General features: G+C 36.2%; 1 protein-coding gene across 5 annotated transcripts in view; it reads left to right on the top strand.

The window, feature by feature from the left end:
• Nucleotides 1–18,244, top strand: part of lepr (leptin receptor) — a 275,136-nt gene that overhangs the window by 181,953 nt on the left and 74,939 nt on the right. For all 5 annotated transcript variants that reach the window (XM_039735320.1, XM_039735323.1, XM_039735322.1 and 2 more), the window contains 6 exons: nucleotides 941–1,228; nucleotides 10,120–10,234; nucleotides 10,587–10,783; nucleotides 10,880–11,028; nucleotides 13,337–13,490; nucleotides 16,298–16,380. In XM_039735320.1, coding sequence (XP_039591254.1) covers nucleotides 941–1,228; nucleotides 10,120–10,234; nucleotides 10,587–10,783; nucleotides 10,880–11,028; nucleotides 13,337–13,490; nucleotides 16,298–16,380 — 986 coding nt within the window. The remainder of the gene's footprint in view (nucleotides 1–940; nucleotides 1,229–10,119; nucleotides 10,235–10,586; nucleotides 10,784–10,879; nucleotides 11,029–13,336; nucleotides 13,491–16,297; nucleotides 16,381–18,244) is intronic.

The following is an 18,244-nucleotide window of genomic DNA, read 5'->3' as shown; positions in this document are numbered from 1 at the left end:
TTGAGAAATTGTTGACTTTACATATGGTGTGAATTTTTTTTGACTGTACAGTATACAGTATAAATTTTATGCATTGTAGTCTAACAACTAAAGAAGTGGACTTGAAGCCACATAAATGTAGATTTACCTCTTTAGTCACAGCTAAAAAAGTTTGTCTGTGCTTTCCAAAGGACATCTCCCCTCGCTGAACAGACCATAGAGGGTGAGCAGGAGAGACTTCAGTTATAGAAGGATATACCATGGCTTGTGTTTTTTTTTTTTAATGTGTTTTAATCTATGGGTTTTAACATATTTATGGATTATTTATTTCTTGTTGATTTTAACCCCCACAAGAACATTTATTTATTGAAGGAGCACTGCACTTTGAAAAATAATTAAATAATTTTAAAATTAAAGCACAAACCACTGTTTGTACCTTCCCTTACTGTGTGTATGTGGCCTCATGGCCCAGTCTATCTTAGGTCATAACTATCAATGTTGCGGACAACCCAGGCATCACAAGCAGAGGTTTAGAAGTAGCTAAGCTATGAGAGATCAATTTGACGAGAAAGTCAAAGGAGGAATGGTGCCAAATCAAGTGTACCAAAGCAAACTGCAACAGCTGTGAATTCTAAGGTAGTTTACGCATAATATTGACCTTATACTTTTTATCTATTTTTATTTTTGTAGAATTTGTTAAAAGTTGTAAAATTTTCATTTCCTTTAATGATATTTTTAAAATGTTGTAGATCACTTACAAAAAACATGTAATTAAACCTACATATAATTCAAAATCTGTGACAAAAATGTGAAAGAAAAGTGTTTTGGACACTATATTAAAGGATTTAACAGTTTAACATATTTTGTATGTTTTTTGTCAAGCCATTTTGGACTGATTGGTCCTAATAGGCAGTTGAAAAAATAAACTTATTAGTTGTATGTTATTTCACTTATTTTACAGATGTAACTTATATCCCTCCCAAAGTCCTCACTACAGCTGGATCCAATGTAACAGTTAACTGCATATTCAACAACAGAAATCTAAAGAAAAATAAAATTGTATGGTGGCTAAACACATCAGAGAAGATACCTGAACAGCTATATTCAGTCGTTGATGATCATGTGAGCACCATTACTCTTGTGAATATCAGACCTTCAAAACCTAAAACCTTTGACCTGCTACAGTGCTGTGAGCAGTATGAAGAACACTCAGACTGCAACTACCGATATGCTGAAATTTATGCTATTGGTAAGTCATGACAGACCCCAAAAGAAACAAACGAAGTACAGAGTAAATGTGTATTCCTTTGTAGCATTTTATGTAATGCATGTCTTTAGCCCTGGGCCCCTCCCATCCATGTCTGTCTGCATTCAATGATTATTGTACAGCAGTCTTGTGATGAAGAGGCAGAGAACATAAATTGGTGAAGCTTAGATGGTGGTTTGTACAAGAATTGTGTTTCAGGCTTCTGCAAAAAACCCACCTAGAGCTTACCTTGTCTCATATTTTGGTCCTTGCTTTGATTCGAGTTTATGCCCTTGTGCCTCTTGTGTTTTTTTTTTTTTTATTTAGTCGTGTATCTACCCCCTTATGTGTCACCGCCTGCCTTTGATTTTTTGGAGTCTGGTTTTTGAGATTATGCAATTATGAAATTTTATCATGTCTGCATTTTCTTCTATGGTTTGCCCAAATCTACATTCTATATTTCTGTGTGCACTTTTGGACTCTGGTACAGTTAGCTGGGTGCAATTCTGTCAGAACCAAATTCCCAAATACTGCATGGTTAACTTTACAGACATTTAGCTAAGGAGCATAAGTGTTTAATTTAATTAGGGTAATTTTGGGAGATGCTTATCATTGAGGATCACTTTCTGTTAGAATCACATGGACCTAATGAATGTCATAGAAAGCTCATTTGGAAAACTGTAGCCTATATGAATGTGGCTGACTCTGTAACAGAGTTGCAGAAGAAAACCAAGATCAGAAATTGTTCATGGAATGTATGTAATACTAGGGTGTTGTACCGAGTTAGACATTATGAATGTAGTGAGAAGTCAAGTAAAATGAAACCTTTTATTGGCTAACTAAAGCAGTAGAGTGTTGTACCATGTTAGCCATAGATTGATACAGGAGAAAGTAGGGAGAAATTACACCTTTTATTGGCTAACTAAAAAAGATTTCAAAATGCAAGCTTTCGAGGCAACTCAGGCCCCTTCTTCAGGCAAGATGTAATACAGAGACTAGAGTTCCCTGTGTTTATATAGATACCATCAGGACAGATACAACATTGGCAAACCTTTAAGTGAGACGTCTTAAATGTAAAAAATTAATAGACCTCTTCAGGCTAAGATTCATTTAGCAAGAGAGGAGAACAATGTATAGTCAAGAGCTTTGGATAAGATAACTGTCCAACAAAGTCTTTTGAAGTTTCTGATGAGTTTTTCCATACAATGTGGATCTGTAGACAGGTTGTCTGTGTCAGTCCAAGAGATGCCAAAAATCGTCATATCTGGCCATAAAACTCTTGTCTTTATTCAAACCACGTTGTAATGTGTTAAATTTTAGCATGAGTTTAACTTCTTTAGCTTATGACCTAATTTTAGACACTCAAAAGTGTGTGCTTGCCTTGGGTATAGACTGTGTATACTTTTTAATTGTTTATCTACAACTTGCTTAATATAAATGAGTCATTTCAACTTGGATCATGCCCCACAAGTCATTAATGTCACTGTCAAATAAATGGGGTAGCTCACTCTTTTGCCCACCTTCTGTCAACATTCTAAGTTATTTTTTAAATATAATTTATTTTTATATGTATTAATAAATTAAGCCTTCACTATTTTGCAACAGTTTAATTTACTAGTGTTGATATTTCCTGCAGTACATAAATGGGTGGCACCATATTGGTGTTGGTTTTTAAGGTCACTGCTACAATGTGACTGGGTCGTTCTTCAATGGGTGACATGGGTCACCATTACAAAAATGGCAGTGTGCCTTCATTACCTAGAAAAACTAAATACAATTAAATCAAGATCTAGATTAAATGAAATGAATGAAATTAAATTTAAGTCTAACTAGCTAGATTTATGATTTTGTCTTAACACTGTTTTCTGAATTCGAGTTTTGGTTTTAGTGTTTGCTTTTCCTACTTTAAATGACTACAGCTTGCCTTACAACTGTTATTCTGAATTACCCTTCTGGAAGCCATTTATGTCCTGGATAAAACGTTATTCCACCTGTCCTTTTGGACTTGCTTCATTGCTGGTAATCATAGTACCTACCAAGTACCAAAAAGTACTCTCTTTTGTGCCCCCTTTTCTCATGGCCCTTTTCTGTTTCTCCCACCAGTGAGCCTATTTCCCAATCTAGCCTCTCAATCCTATACTCTTTCCAGACCTTTGTTATTACCTGTGTTGCTCTTCTTTTTGTCTCCACATCAATAAGTACCCCCCTCAGTAGTTCCTGATGTACTTATACCCCTGCTGCTATAGATGGTCTTAAAGAACTGTGCCTTCAAGGCAGTTTCTTAGTTGCATATTCTCTTAAAAGAGTAACAACCATCCTCTCTACCATGTTACAGACAGCATTCTGCTCCCCCGCTTTTTGATGCCAGAGTACAGGTGGTCTGCCCTAAGCTTGCTCTTGGAAAAGCAACCAGGCACAATTTAGACCCTGTGCTGCCACCTGCTATCCAGGTGGTTTGTTAGATTTTGCAAGGATAGTGTGACCTTTCTTTGGTTCCTGTCTGCCTTGTCACATCCTGAAGGCATATAGCATGTAAACTCAACCCAAGCCACCATTTTTTTTTCTCTCTCTCTCTCCGTCTGTTTGCTGACTGCACAGAGCAGCAGTTGTTTTTGAATAGAGGTGGAATTAGAAAATGGATTGTAAAAAATAACCAGCCATTATTTAAACCTGTAAGGAGGATTTAGTAGCACAGTCTGGCACATGAGAGAAAAATTGTAAGTAGAGAATCTTGAGAATATCAGAAATGTAAAATAATGAATAGAGGCAAAACCAAAGTGTCAGATTTTACATTTTAGTCAAGGAGCAGAAAAGACTTCAAACTCAAATATTCTTTTTTTTTTTTTTTTTTTTATTTATTAATTTTATTACAATCAATACATAGCAATCAAGTTTTTACAAAAAAAGAATTATGCTAAGAACAGATCGATCCCCACCCTTGAGAGAGAGAGCAAGCCAAACGGTGTAAAATTTAAGGCTTGTAAAAATACCTAAATCAACAAATTCTCTGTGCTTTATAAACTTATTTTAAAATATTACTGATTAGATCCTGCCATGTTTTGAAAAAAGTCTGTACAGATCCTCTAACTGAGTATTTGATTTTTTCCAATTTTAAATAATATAACACATCAGTTTCCCACTGACTTAAAAGAGGAGAGTTTGGGTTCTTCCAGTTTATCAGAATAAGTCTGCGTGCCAACAGTGTAGTGAATGCAATCACAATTTGTTTGTCTTTCTCCACTTTAAGACCCTCTGGAAGAACCCCAAACACAGCTGTTAATGGGTTAGGAGGGATTGTGAGTCCAAGGCTGTCTGAGAGGTAATTAAAAATTTTTGTCCAGAATAATGTTAATTTGGTGCAGGCCCAGAACATGTGACCCAGTGAGGCTGGGGCTTGGTTGCAACGTTCGCAGGTTGGATCATGCCCTGGAAACATTTTGGAGAGTTTTAGTCGAGACAGATGTGCTCGATATATAATTTTGAGTTGTATAATTGTATGCTTTGCGCATATGGAGCTCGAGTGAATTCTCTGCATTGCTACTTTCCACTCCTTTTCTGATATATTAATTGAGAGGTCATTTTCCCAGTGTCCTCTTGGATCTTTGAAAGGAAGGGATTGTAAAAGGATTTTATATATTGTAGAGATGGAGTCTAACTCCTTGAAATTGAGCAATATTTTTCCAGCGTGGATGAGGGTGCAAGATGAGGAAAATCTGGAAGGTTCTGTTTAACAAAGTTCCTGATTTGAAGATAGTGAAAGAAATTTGTAGCTGGAATGTTAAATTTGGAATGTAATTGTTCATAGGATGCAAAGACGTTGTCTATATAAAGATCTCTAAGCAAGTTAATTCCAAATTTTTCCAGATATTAAAACTGCATATGTTTGTGAGGTTGAAAGAGGTGGTTCTTTGCAGGGTGCCACAGAAAGAAGCTTCTCCGTCTTAAAATGCTTTCTACATTGGTTCCAGATTCTAAGTGAGTGGAGCACAATTGGGTTATTAGTGTATTGCCGATAACGTGTGTTTATTGGAGCACAGAGCAAGGAATACAAAGAAGTACTGCAGGATTTTACTTCTATTGCGGTCCATGCCTGTGTATGTTCTTCTATTTGTGTCCAGGTTCTTATCGACTGTATATTTGCGCCCAGTAATAAAACTGGAAGTTAGGTAGAGCCATGCCGCCTTCTGCCTTTTGTCTTTGTAGGGTCGCTCTTTTGATGCGTGGATGTTTAGAATTCCAAATAAATGAGGTTATTGTTGAATCTAATTGCTTAAAGAACGATTTATTAATGTATATTGGTATGTTTTGAAATAAAAAGGAGCTTAGGAAGAATATTCATCTTAACAGTGTTAATTCTTCCAGCTAGTGTGAGATGAAGGGTTGACCATCTATGCAAGTCTTGTTTAATTTTTTCCATGCAGACGATAAATTTTGTTGATAAAGAGCTTTATGTTTACTTGTGATGTTTACCCCAGGTATTTAAACTGTTCTGCAATGATAAAAGGAAGGGTGTCTAATCTAATATTATATGCTTGAGAATTCACGGAAAGAGTACACTTTTATTCAGATTAATTCTGAGACCAGAGAGCTTTTGAAATTCTGTGAGTGCTGCTAAGACTGCAGGCACAGAATTTTCTGGGTCCGATATATACAGTACCAGTGTCATCTGCATATAATGAGATTTTCTGTTCCAGTCCTTCTCTGCTAATCCCCTTTATCTGATCAGTATTTCGACAATGTATTGCCAGTGGTTCAATGGCAATTGCAAACAGCAGTGGTGACAAAGGGCATCCTTGTCTTGTGCCACGCTCTAGTTTAAAGTAGTCTGAGCAAATGTTATTGATGCAAACTGAAGCTTCTGGGTTAGTATACAGTAATTTAATCCATGCACAAATGTTCGGGCCAAACCCAAACTTCTCCAAAATAGTAAAAGGTATTTCCATTCAATCATGTCGAATGCTTTTTCTGCATCCAATGATAATAATATTTCTGGGGTGTTTGATTTAGTTGGTGAGTATATTACATTAAACAGGCGTCAAGATTTGAAGATAAGTGTCGGCCCCTAATAAATCCAGTTTGGTCTTGTGATATTACTGAGGGAGCACTTTCTCCATCCTTCTAGCTATGATTTTAGAGAGTATTTTAACGTCGTTATTCAGAAGTGAAATTGGTCTGTATGATGCACATTGTAATAAGTCCTTATTTTGTTTTGGAAAGACAGTGATTAGTGCTTGGCGAAAGGTTTGTGGAAGAGATTGGTTATCTCTGGCTTCTGTAAATGTTGCTAATAGGAGGGAGCTAGCTGAGCGGAGAATTTCTTGTAAAACTCTGCAGGGTAGCCGTCAGGGCCTGCTGCTTTTCCACCTTGGAGTGACTTTATAGCATCCAGTAATTCTGATAATGACAGAGGTTTATCGAGTTCCTCCACACTAAAAGCGTCAATTTGTGGTATCTGTAATTTATCCAGAAATGCATTAGATTGTATATTGTCTTCTTTAAACTCAGTAGTATATAGGGATTTATAGTAGTCTCTAAAAGTGTACATTATATTTTTGTGTTCGATGATTTTATCTCCGTTGTGTTAGTAATTACGAGATTGCGTTGCATACATCTTGCTTGTGAATTTGTTGCTAAAAGCTTATTAGCTTCTCTCCATGTTCATAATAATGATGTCTGGATTTGTAAATTAGTTGTTCAGTTTCTTTAGTTGTCAAGAGGTTTAATTCTGAATGTAGAGCCTGCCTCCTCTTATGTAGAGTCTCGCTTGGTAGTCTGGCATGTTCTTCATCTATTTTAGTAATTTCGCTTTTATCTCTGCTACTTTCTTCGCTCGGATTTATTTCTGTGGGAAAGATATGAGATAATCTGTCCTCTTAAGAAGGCCTTAAGAGTTTCCCAGAGTATTCCTGCAGAGATCTCAGGGGATGTATTTGTCTCTAGAAAGAATTCAATTTGTTTGGATATAAATTCAGTACAATTCTCGTCAGCTAATAGAAGCGGATTGAGCGCCATCTGCGGGTGAGTGTATGGGGCTTAGTAATTTCAGCTCCAAGATCATCGGAGCATGGTCTGAAATAACAATAGCATCGTATTTACAAGATTTAATCTTAGGCAAGAAGTTATTATCTATAAAGAAGTAATCAATCCTTGAGTAGCAATGATGTACTGGTGAGTAGAAAGAATATGTTCTTGAATTTGGGTTTAAAACCTCCAGGGATCTGATAAGTTGTGATCAGTTATAAACTTTGTAATTATCTTTGCGGTGTTAGTTGCCTTCCCCCTGTGGAGGAAGTCTTATCTAAAAGTGGATTTAGAACACAATTAAAGTCCCCAGCCATTATAAGTTTATGAGTGTTCAGATTGGGAATGGATGCAAATAAATTTTGTATAAATTCCTTATCATCAACATTAGGTGCATAAACATTTATCAAAATCATTTTACAGTTAGATAAGTCTCCCATGACCATCACATATCTCCCTTCAGGATCCAATACTACATCTGATGCTACAAATGGTACTGTTCTATGTATGAGAATTCCCACCCCTCTAGTTTTCTTTGTAAAACTAGAATGGAACATTTGGCCAGTCCAGTCTTTTTGCAGCCGGAACTGATCCTTACTTAGTAAGTGGGTTTCCTGTAAAAATACTATTTTAGCATTTAGACCTGTTAGGTGAGAAAGTACTTTCTTTCTCTTTAATTCGTGATTCAGGCCTTTAACATTCCAGCTTACGAAGTTAACTGTCCCATCATGGAGACACTGATTCTGAGTTTTTGATGTCATTTATAGTCTTAACTGGAAGTGAAATAGTTTAGGTCTTAATTTCCTATTCCCCCAAGAGTTGTTGCCATGCAGCTTATTATTACGTTGATAGTTATAATTATAAAGATTGAGATGATAGATTAGGTATAGATCAAGCCTGCTCTCTTTCTCTTCCCCCCTTAAACCCCCACCCTCCCTTTTGCCTCCCCAGGTGAGGCTAAAACCCACTTCATGCAGTCCCAGTCCTCTGACATACCCAGAGACAGAGCACGTCCAAAGCACATCAAGCCCCCATGCAGTGGCGCTTTAAGGTTAAAAGATAGAGATATCTGTTACCAATATAGTCTTTAAAAGAGGGAAAAAAAAAAAAATTTTGCACTTAATATATATATATATAATCTTCAGCAATTTTAGTGCATTAAGATGATACCCCCAGATAATAAACCCAGGTGATGGTGTTAAAGATGTGTCCAAAATAAGCATAACAAGTCTTAATGCAGTAATAGCAAATATTCTTTTAAATGTTAAAACAAAAAAATGCTAGGTATTAGTTTGTATTCACAGACTTAGATGATAAACATTCCATGTTGGTAGCCTATAAGTTGATGCACTGATGATGTCGCTTGTCGCAACTTCTGGGAGACGTCACCTGACAACCTGTGAACATGTCCCAAACAGCAGGAAGTCAGGACAGCGGTGTGGGAGAATGTATTCACTTTTATTCACCAATACAAATGCAACCGATTCAAAAACCAATGTGATGCCCAGATTGCTTGTTCTCTAAAACACGCAAACCCCTAAAATTTTTTAGAGACCAAGGAGAAACTGCAAAAAAATGAAAAATAAATTCCAGAACACCGTGCCTGATAGGGTCTTACAACATGGTCTACCATGTTGCCCTGTCCTGATCAAAGTGTGTCCTTATTCTGAACTTCCCTGCCCTGTGTCAGCTTACTGGTGCTCTTACCAGCTAGTTACTCTTTAAAGTATATAAAAGGTAATTCTAAAATGATATTGGAAAGATTTATTCACATTTGAAATGGACTCTTGCACAAAATTAACACTAGTGAGGGATAATTGCACAAAACCTTTCCAGTTTTTAACAAGTTTAGAGATGTCATTAGTAGGTACTTTGGGTATAGGTATTTTTCATAACCTTTTTGTCCTTAGATATGTGGGCAGCATGGTGGCTCAGTAGGTAGTTGCATGTTCTCTCTATGGCTCTATGGGCTTTCTTCCGCGTTTTCTGGTTTTCCACCCGAAGAGACTGTGCGGTGTGTGAGTGGGTAATTAATGGATTAGCACCTGAACCAGCACTGTTTCCTGTCTTCCACCCAGTGCTCCACTCTCCCCAAACCTAAATTTGATTAAGCAGATTTTAGAATATTGTCCTATATTCAGTGCTTTTTATTATGAACTGTTTTTTTTTTTTGTTAAATTTTATTAAAAGTAGCTTTGATTCTTAAGACCACTATGTATTTAATGAGTTGATACTTCATTTCCATTGTAATGGTGCTGAGTTTTTTTAATACAAAATATGCAATTTACAGCATTGTGTTGTCAATCTGATATATCCATTATTGGAAGAAATCTTTACATTACATTTTCTCAGAGAACCGTAATTAACATCAAGTGCAAGACAGGAATAAAACCTACATAGGATATTAGTCCATTTCATACATACCCATACTTATTTTATTCATGCCAGGTTCATGCCGAAATTTAGAGGTCACAGTACATTCATAGCTTTGTTATGTCTTCTGTGTCATTGTTTTTCAAATGCAGTGTTAAGGAGATTTGCAATATATATTTAAGCAAGCATATACTAAATTTGAACATATACAAAAATCTATGTAGACTCAAGAGCGCAATACACAAATTACACATTAAGAATAATGGAACCTAGAAGTACACATACTGTATCTTGTCCTCTCAGGAAAACTATTGGACCACTTCAGAGGCTATTTTTCACTTTTTAACTTCTATAATAAAGGAAATGTATAATTTAAACCAGTATCTTAATACATGTAAGAACAAGTACCTGTCTCTAATCATTTTCAAAAATCATGCTTTGTAACTACAGTAGTGAGGTCATTAGGACGCATGGTAGTAAATTTATTGTATCTTTTATAGATGCCAACTTTGATATTTCCTGTGAAACCAATGAAAATGTCAAAAAGATGATTTGCAAATGGAACCCACATCTAACTCCACTGCCTGCAGGAAGCAAAATAAAATTCCTATATAAGTAAGGAATTTACCTTAAAATCAAAATCATTCGCAGTATATTTGAGCAAAATTATGTTTTCATTTTGTTCTGTATTACATTCTTGGAATAATTTACTGCAGTAGTTATTATGTTATGCTAAATCTTTATAGAGAACATCAATTAAATGGTTCACATTGTCTGCTTTGTTTTTAACAACTGAAAATTTTCAACAGATATTTGTGCTTAAAAGCTAATATAGCTATACTAAATATGTACTGCCTACCCAAGCTCAAGAAAAAAATCATTATTTTATGGTAAGAGAATTAATAAACATTAGAGACATAACCAGAAAGATATGTATTCTCACATTTATTTCCTTTCATTTTTAAAGGAAACTGGTTTCATGTGTTTCAAAAGAGGAAATCAAAGGTTTTAATGTTGAGGAGTGTCCTCTTACCCTTGACTCATCTTATCAATGCACATTTCAGTCACTTCACCCGATTCTTTGCCACATGATGTGGATTGAAGTTCACCATAACATGGGAATAGTAAGATCAAACCCAACCTATGTTACTCCAATGGATGTTGGTGAGCAGGCTTTGATAAAATTATTGCTTTGTTTATCTAGTTTATCCATTTAATATAAAAGATTTATTGAAATTATGCTTTTTTGGTTTTCAACAGTAAGGCCACATCCTCCCTTTAATATTAAAGCAGAGATCACTCAAGCAACAGGACTGCTCAATATTAGCTGGGAAAGAACACAGCTTCCAACATATGACCTTCAATACGAGGTTAACTTCAAAGAAGATGGGAAAAACAGTAAATGGAAGGTATTTTATGCATTCGGATTTCACAGACAGCAAACAAAAGGTTTATTGAGCTGTCTCCAAAAAGGTAGTAGCACTGATACAATTTCAAAATCATCACATGAGGTAGAAAGTGGAGTGGCCCTTAATCACAGTAAGAAATTAATCGAGACATACTTGTTTAAGCATAGCATAACACACACATATACCCTGTTTTTTTATTAGGGAGGAGATGAAAATAAAATAATGATTGTTTCATGATTTACCTATCAAGTAAAAGAAAGATAAGAGGGTATTTTGGAATTAATTAGTTCTGAATTTATTGTTTTTTCTTTTGTTTTTATTTTTTCCTGAGGACAAATGAAAATAATGTATTAATTTCTGAGAAAGATCTGAAATTCCAAAATCAAATGCATAACATTTTTTCCAAAATAGATGCCTGACACAATCATGGCCTTTCTAACAGACTATATGACATTCATTGAATTCTTATATATTTAATTTCAGGATATTACTCTTGATTATTACAATTATATTTTGAAACATTTTACTAACATTTTCTTTAAATTTGACTATTCCTTGTAAAAGAAACACAGATCAAAGATAAAGGATTAGAGCATGCTCCGACAACCCCTGTATATTATAGAACAGAAAAAACAAACATGAGTTAACATGTATTGTGAGTAACGTCTTCACTAGACTGGAGACTGCTGGTGGTTCTGGTTATGAAATTTGTAATGTGAAAAGGGGGAATCCATGAGCCCATGGACCAGAAGTGATGTCATATGCCCTTGAAATGTTGATCATCAAATCTACAGAGGGAAGGATAGGAGAAATTTTACAAGGAATCCCAGGCTCAGGGCAGAATAACAAGTCCACAAGCCCTGAAGTTGTCTCCCAGACATGTTTGTGTGAATCCTGATACTTATTTTTTATTTTTTATCACAGAACAGAATTCTGAGAATAAACGTCATTCATGACTTTTGATCACTTTGAAAAGGTTTATTCTGTAGCCATAGGCCAGTGGTAGATTATAGTAAGTGGACATGAAAATTAAATCTGATGTAAGAAATACATCACAACGTTTTTGTTTGTTTAATATTTTCTCTCCACTTTGAAAAAACTAGTAACCACCTCTACCAGGAGACGGTTTATATGGTAGCACAAGTGTTGTTAAGTGATAACTATTAGCTGCATTCTAAACAACCATGCCAACACCACTAGTAAACTTTACTAAAGTAAAAACAAAAATACAAATATTAATATCGATTTAATCTGATAATCTCATACTTCAGAGCATTACAAAGTGATTTAAAATACAATGAAAATGCCAAATGTTGATTGAAAGAAACTTGATTCTGAGGCAATTTCTTTTGACCTGTTTTTTATCTCTTTGTTTGTTTAAGACTTTGTTTTTTGCTTGTTCTATTTGGTTTGAAAAATAACCTTAACTTAATCTTAATTCCCTGCCTCTCATACTTCCTCTGTTTAGTATAATTCCTTTTTTGAACAACTAAACTAATACCGATATTTGCCTGTGATTCAGCTGTACAATATGAATTTGTCATGACCAGGGTAGTGATAAATAGGCAGACTAGCAACAGGAGAGCTCTTGACCATGCCATTGTGGAAACACAGAGGTTTCCTGAGTGTGGTTTACTTTAAATATGTACTAGGTGCCTCAAAATGGCAAATAGGCTGGGGCACCAGTTAAGGATAGCTAATGTAGATCTGTGTAATTTCTTCAAGCACAAGACATTAGAATATCATTGAAAATCATTGTGAATGCTGTTTCTGTACTCTGTACTTTACAGGTTTAGGCCTAATTTATTCAATAAATTTGAATGCATTAGTGACGGTGCCAGTCAATAAGGATCTTGATCATTTATTGTGTGATGTGCTAACTCATTTGAGACTAGGTCTAAACAACAAGAGTCATTGCAGAAATCAAAGTTTCAACTTCTTCTTTTGTTCTTAAATTGAATTTACTAAGTCAGTGTGAACAATAAATGACAGGGTTTGAGTAGGTTTCTGCAATGACTTTGAAATCTGGAGTATTTGGAATTTGGAGTAAAACTTTTGTAACTGGGGAAAAATGCACAGAGATTGAGAGCATAAATTGAAGCCAAGATTTGATTAAGGATCTTGAGTTCTTGTTCTTATTTCCATGTGCTTTGCAGTCTACCTTTAAATCATGTTTCAGACATCTTGATTAATCACATTTTGTACAGAACATGTGGACATATTGCTCAGACTTATAACATCTATAAGGGCACTAGACTTGATGTAGTGAATGGCATCTGACACTGTTATCTCTGTGTCTCTCTTTTAGACTCACAATTCTACAATTAATACTTCAGTCCTGATACAAGTGACAGATCCTTGTGTTGTTTATGTAGTTCAGCTCCGCTGTAGGAGGTACCAAGGTCCTGGATATTGGAGTGCATGGAGCAGTGCAGTAAACACTGAAGTTCATGATGTTATGGGTAAGCAACAATATTTGGTCCAGGGTAAATTAGATTTGCGTTTTAATAAGAATGTTAAAGGAGATTTCAATTTTTACAGACCTCCAGAGAATTATCAAAATACATTTAAGGGTTACTTTTCCTCACTTCTCTTATATCCTCTGCAGAAGAGGTCAGGGAATGTGTAATAACCCTTGTGACCAATAGGTCCCATAAACACTGCACAGACAAAAGTCTTGAGTTCAAATCATTGGTTTATTATAATAAATTACCTTAACAACGGCATGGTGGCATAGTGGTAGCGCTGCTGCCTCGCATTTAGGAGACCTGGGTTCGCTTCCCAGGTCCTCGCTGTATGGAGTTTAAATGTTCTCCCCGTGTTTGCGTGGGTTTCCTCCGGGTGCTACGGTTTCCTCCCACAGTCCAAAGACATGCAGGTTAGGTGCATTGGCGATCCTAAATTGTTCCTAGTGTGTGCTTGGTGTGTGTATGTGTGCCCTGCCCAGGGATTTGTTCCTGCCTTGCGCCCTGTGCTGGCTGAGATTGGCTCCAGCGGACCCCCGTGACCCTGTGTTAGGATATAGCGGGTTGGATAATGACTGACTGACTGACCTTAACAAAGCCTATTTTAACAGTGGCATACACAACAAAACTATTCTTCTTTCTTCTCCTCCACACCTCCCAGGCCAACTTTGTCCTTCTTTCACCCAACTCTGACTCACATGGCTATTTTTATCCAAGACCCGGAAGTACTTCCAGTGCTAGGGCTTATCTTGTTGGAAGCATTTCTGGGTCAAGCAAAACTCCCAGATCATAGGGAGCATAAATCCCCACAGCACCCCCTGGTGGCATCAAGGGAACCCAACAATGCTGCTCCATGGCACTATAATTCCCAGCATGCCTTGCAGGTGTCCGTTTGGGCACCAAAGCTCAGGGATGCTGCCATTTATGGTATATAGTCCTTCCCTATCGTTCCATGATGTTGCCAATCTCGTGGCAAAGACAGAAAGTCTCCTGTCTTCACTTTCTTCTGGCCTCCCAGCCAGGTATTGGTCCTGGACCCCATCCTGAGAGGGATGCCCAAGTGTGCTGTCCATGACACCCTTCAGGGTCTTTTACTGCTACCTTTTCCAGACTGGAAGACAAAATAACAGAAGTACAGTAAAGGATAACCGATTATTTCAGTATATTCCTTTAGGCTACAAAATGACAGGGCTTTTCTGCCTGGTAATTATAGTTTGGGCATGCTGTCCTGTAGAGGCCCTCCAGGACAGCTAGGAGGAGCTCTAGGGAGGCAGCCTTACTATATCAAAGAGGCTTGTCTGGCATGGATTCCAGGCTATGCATCAAGTAACCTAGAGGTTCTCTGGAGTTAGACTTTAAAAGTAATCTTCTGCTCCCCAGCCAGCTGACGTCATAGGAAAGAGAGTAATTGGAGCAAAAGCTTAGCAGGGATGAAGGTGGAGGTCTCCAGGATTTTTGTTCATTGCCTGTACACTGATACTGATAAGGAAGTAAAATATTCTTTTTTAGACCTGAGCATTGGTCTCATCATTTGTGTCAGGGTTGAAGGGTACAAAAAGCCACAAAGCCATCATATCTCTTATTTTTGTTGTGCAGTGTCTTCCAATCTATTGTTTCTTCCTCACCTGCTGCTTTTGTTCTAGTTCTTGTAAGTGTGAATTATGTCAAAACTAAAATCATGAATTAATTACATAAAATAAGTGCATGATATCAATATCAAAAACTGGACAATAGAAATTAACATTAAAAAAGAACTGCATAAAATAACATCTAAATGTAGTTACATTTTTAATATGAAAATTTGATACATGAAGTAAGTCACATGACAGACAAGAGGTTGTGTTCAAGTCTCCTATGTCTATGCTGGTGTAACAGAAAAGAGACTGTTCAGATGTTGAATAGTACATTCAGGGAGAGCAATGCAGATTCCACCTTAGCCATGTACAGTAACACTGGACCAACTGTCTGTTCTTCACATCAAAACTGATAAAATAAAAAGATATTAAAAAATCTTCCAGATTTCCTGCATAACAAAATTTCTTAGCCAAGGTATGAACATTTCATCTTCCAAAGGTGTTTAAACATGCTTTCTAGCATTATCCAATAAAATCTAAATCTAACACAGCAAGTAGCAGAGTGTTGATATTTTTGATTATGATTTCAAGATTTAAATCTTACAATTTAGCTTTTGAAGCACACATGTCAAATAAATTTAAGGTAAAGGACTGCAGATTGTTATTTTAAATGTCTTTTAATGAGAATCAAAATTGAAAGATGGGAAAGTAAAAAGGTCACACATTCATTGCCAGTTTATTAATGAATAATTAAAAGAAAAACTCCTGTATTCCATTATTGCTGAAAATGTTTTTATTATAAATAAAAGTATTATTTTAGCTTAGTCATCCAAAGAAAGAAGAACCAGTAAAGACAGTAAAGACAGCTTTTTGTTTATACGTAATTTAAAATCTGTGGCCTCTCTTTCACCGTAAATAAAGCAGTGGTTTTTGTTGACAGTAACAATTAAGTTGAAGAAGGTATATGACACAATATTGGCATCACACAAGTTAAAAGTTTTACTTTAATAGGAGGCTAAACTTTGTTCTTTGAGTTATAGTATGAATTAGGTATGATTTTTGTTTTCCTCGGCAGCAGTGTAATCTTAATAATTACAGTTTTGCACATCATGCAAATCTTGATATTGTATTCTAAATAGTTTTTAAAAGGTTGGTAGTTTAATAATAATAATACACTTTGCTTGTTGCCTCAGATAAGCTGCTGATATTATTTTACTAAATTTATTACAGCTCCTACCAAAGGTCCTGATTTTTGGAGAATTATCCATGAAGACAAAGGAAACCTACAGGTTAATATAACCTTGCTACTGAAGGTGAGCCCTTTAAAGAGAAATGGAAAATTCCTTTTTAGAACTAACCAAATACAATAAATGTTTTGAATCAGTTATAGTAGATAATTGTTGTTAAATATTTTCAACTCTAAAATGGCCTGGTGCAGTGATTATATCCAAAGCAGCTGCAAGAAAGGAAGAACGAAACCATTATGGTTAGCTTGAAAGTTCTTTTCTTAAAATGCATTCAAACCTTTGTAGGAGCTAGCAGTTTCTCTGATAGAGTTATTCAGTATACAGTAACAATTACATATGAAAAGGTTGGTCCTTGGCTGCCTATGTACTGGCTACTTGGAGTTCTGATTTAAAATCACACAAGAAAAGCAATTTTATGATATCAACCCTATAAGATACCCAGTGTGGTATGGACTCTGTTGCACTAGGATTAAGTAAAATCACTTTATTTATGGTAGGATGCATGTGTTATATTTACTGTGCGCTCCTTTGTTAGCCTCTTTTCTGTGTCCGCTGCAGGTTTGTAGGGAAAACTTCTGCCAGAACAATGGCAGTGGTATAATTATTTTTAAAGTTTAGGTGCTCACTTTTGATCTTTGTTCCAGCTGTGGCAATAGAATCCTGCAGATCATTTAATTCATTACTTTCTAGGTAGGAGCGCCTCCTATGCATTTTACAAGGAAGTAAAATGTAATTGTCTACTTCTTTCTAGTGCGTTAACTTAATATCTAACCTTTTTCTAAGTTATCCAACTTTTGTTATCTGATAAACTGTAATTTAGGTTGCCTAATGCTGTTCATGTATAACATGGAAGTACTAAGCCTCCTTCTTGCTATGAATATTGGCCCCAAATACTCAAGAAAGGCCTGATTTCTACAAAGATTGCCTGAAGCCTACACTGTCACTAAATGGCACATGGTATCTGCCAATTTCCCTGTACTACATCATTTAATTTAGTTTACTAGGTTAAGTAAAGTACAAAAACAAATCAAACAATACAAAAAGTAACAAAATAAAAAAAAAGAATTCAAGAAGCAAAATATAAACCAAGTAGAACAACATGAAGTTCAAAAATCAACAGCCAGAGTTTAAAAATGAAAAGATGACAACAGAGAACAAAACCAAAGTTCAAAACTAGACAAAGCCAAGCAAGAAGGGTGAAAAGGTAAAAAACAAAACATATAAAAATAGGGGAAATCACAAAGTAGAACTGAATAACAAAAGCAAGGAAAGATATTGCCTCAGCAATATGCTGAGTCAGTTAGATAGAATATAAATAGGGCAGATCTACACTGTCTTTTAATAATTAATTTACTATGAAAGCTGAATATCTGGAAGTGTCAATAATGATTAGTTGCATGATATTAAAATGCAATATCTGTTCTCAATGTTCAAGCTAGTTTGTCATATTTGCTAATAACAATAATATACTAATGAATGCTTGTGTGGCGATGACAATGAATATACAACATCCTGAGCTGCATTCTCAGACTCATATAATATATACACTAGCAAAATACCCGCGCTTTGCAGCGGAGCAGTAGTGTGTTAAAGAAGTTATGAAAAAGAAAACAAAACATTTTAAAAATAACGTAACATGATTGTCAATGGGCAAGACGGTGGCACAGTGGTAGCGCTGCTGCCTGGCAGAGAGGAGACCTGGGTTCGCTTCCCAGGTCCTCCCTGCGTGGAGTTTGCATGTTCTCCCCGTGTCTGCGTGGGTTTCCTCCAGGCGCTCCGGTTTCCTAACACAGTCCAAAGACATGCAGGTTAGGTGGATTGGCAATTCTAAATTGGCCCTAGTGTGTGCTTGGTGTGTGGATGTGTTTGTGTGTGTCCTGCGGTTGGTTGGCACCCTGCCCAGGATTGGTTCCTGCCGTGTTGGCTGGGA

Source organism: Polypterus senegalus, chromosome 14 (assembly GCF_016835505.1).
Source record: "Polypterus senegalus isolate Bchr_013 chromosome 14, ASM1683550v1, whole genome shotgun sequence".
NCBI classification, from domain to species: Eukaryota; Metazoa; Chordata; class Cladistia; order Polypteriformes; family Polypteridae; genus Polypterus; species Polypterus senegalus.
Note: the sequence above shows the minus strand (reverse complement) of the source record. Positions and strands in the feature narration are given on the sequence as shown.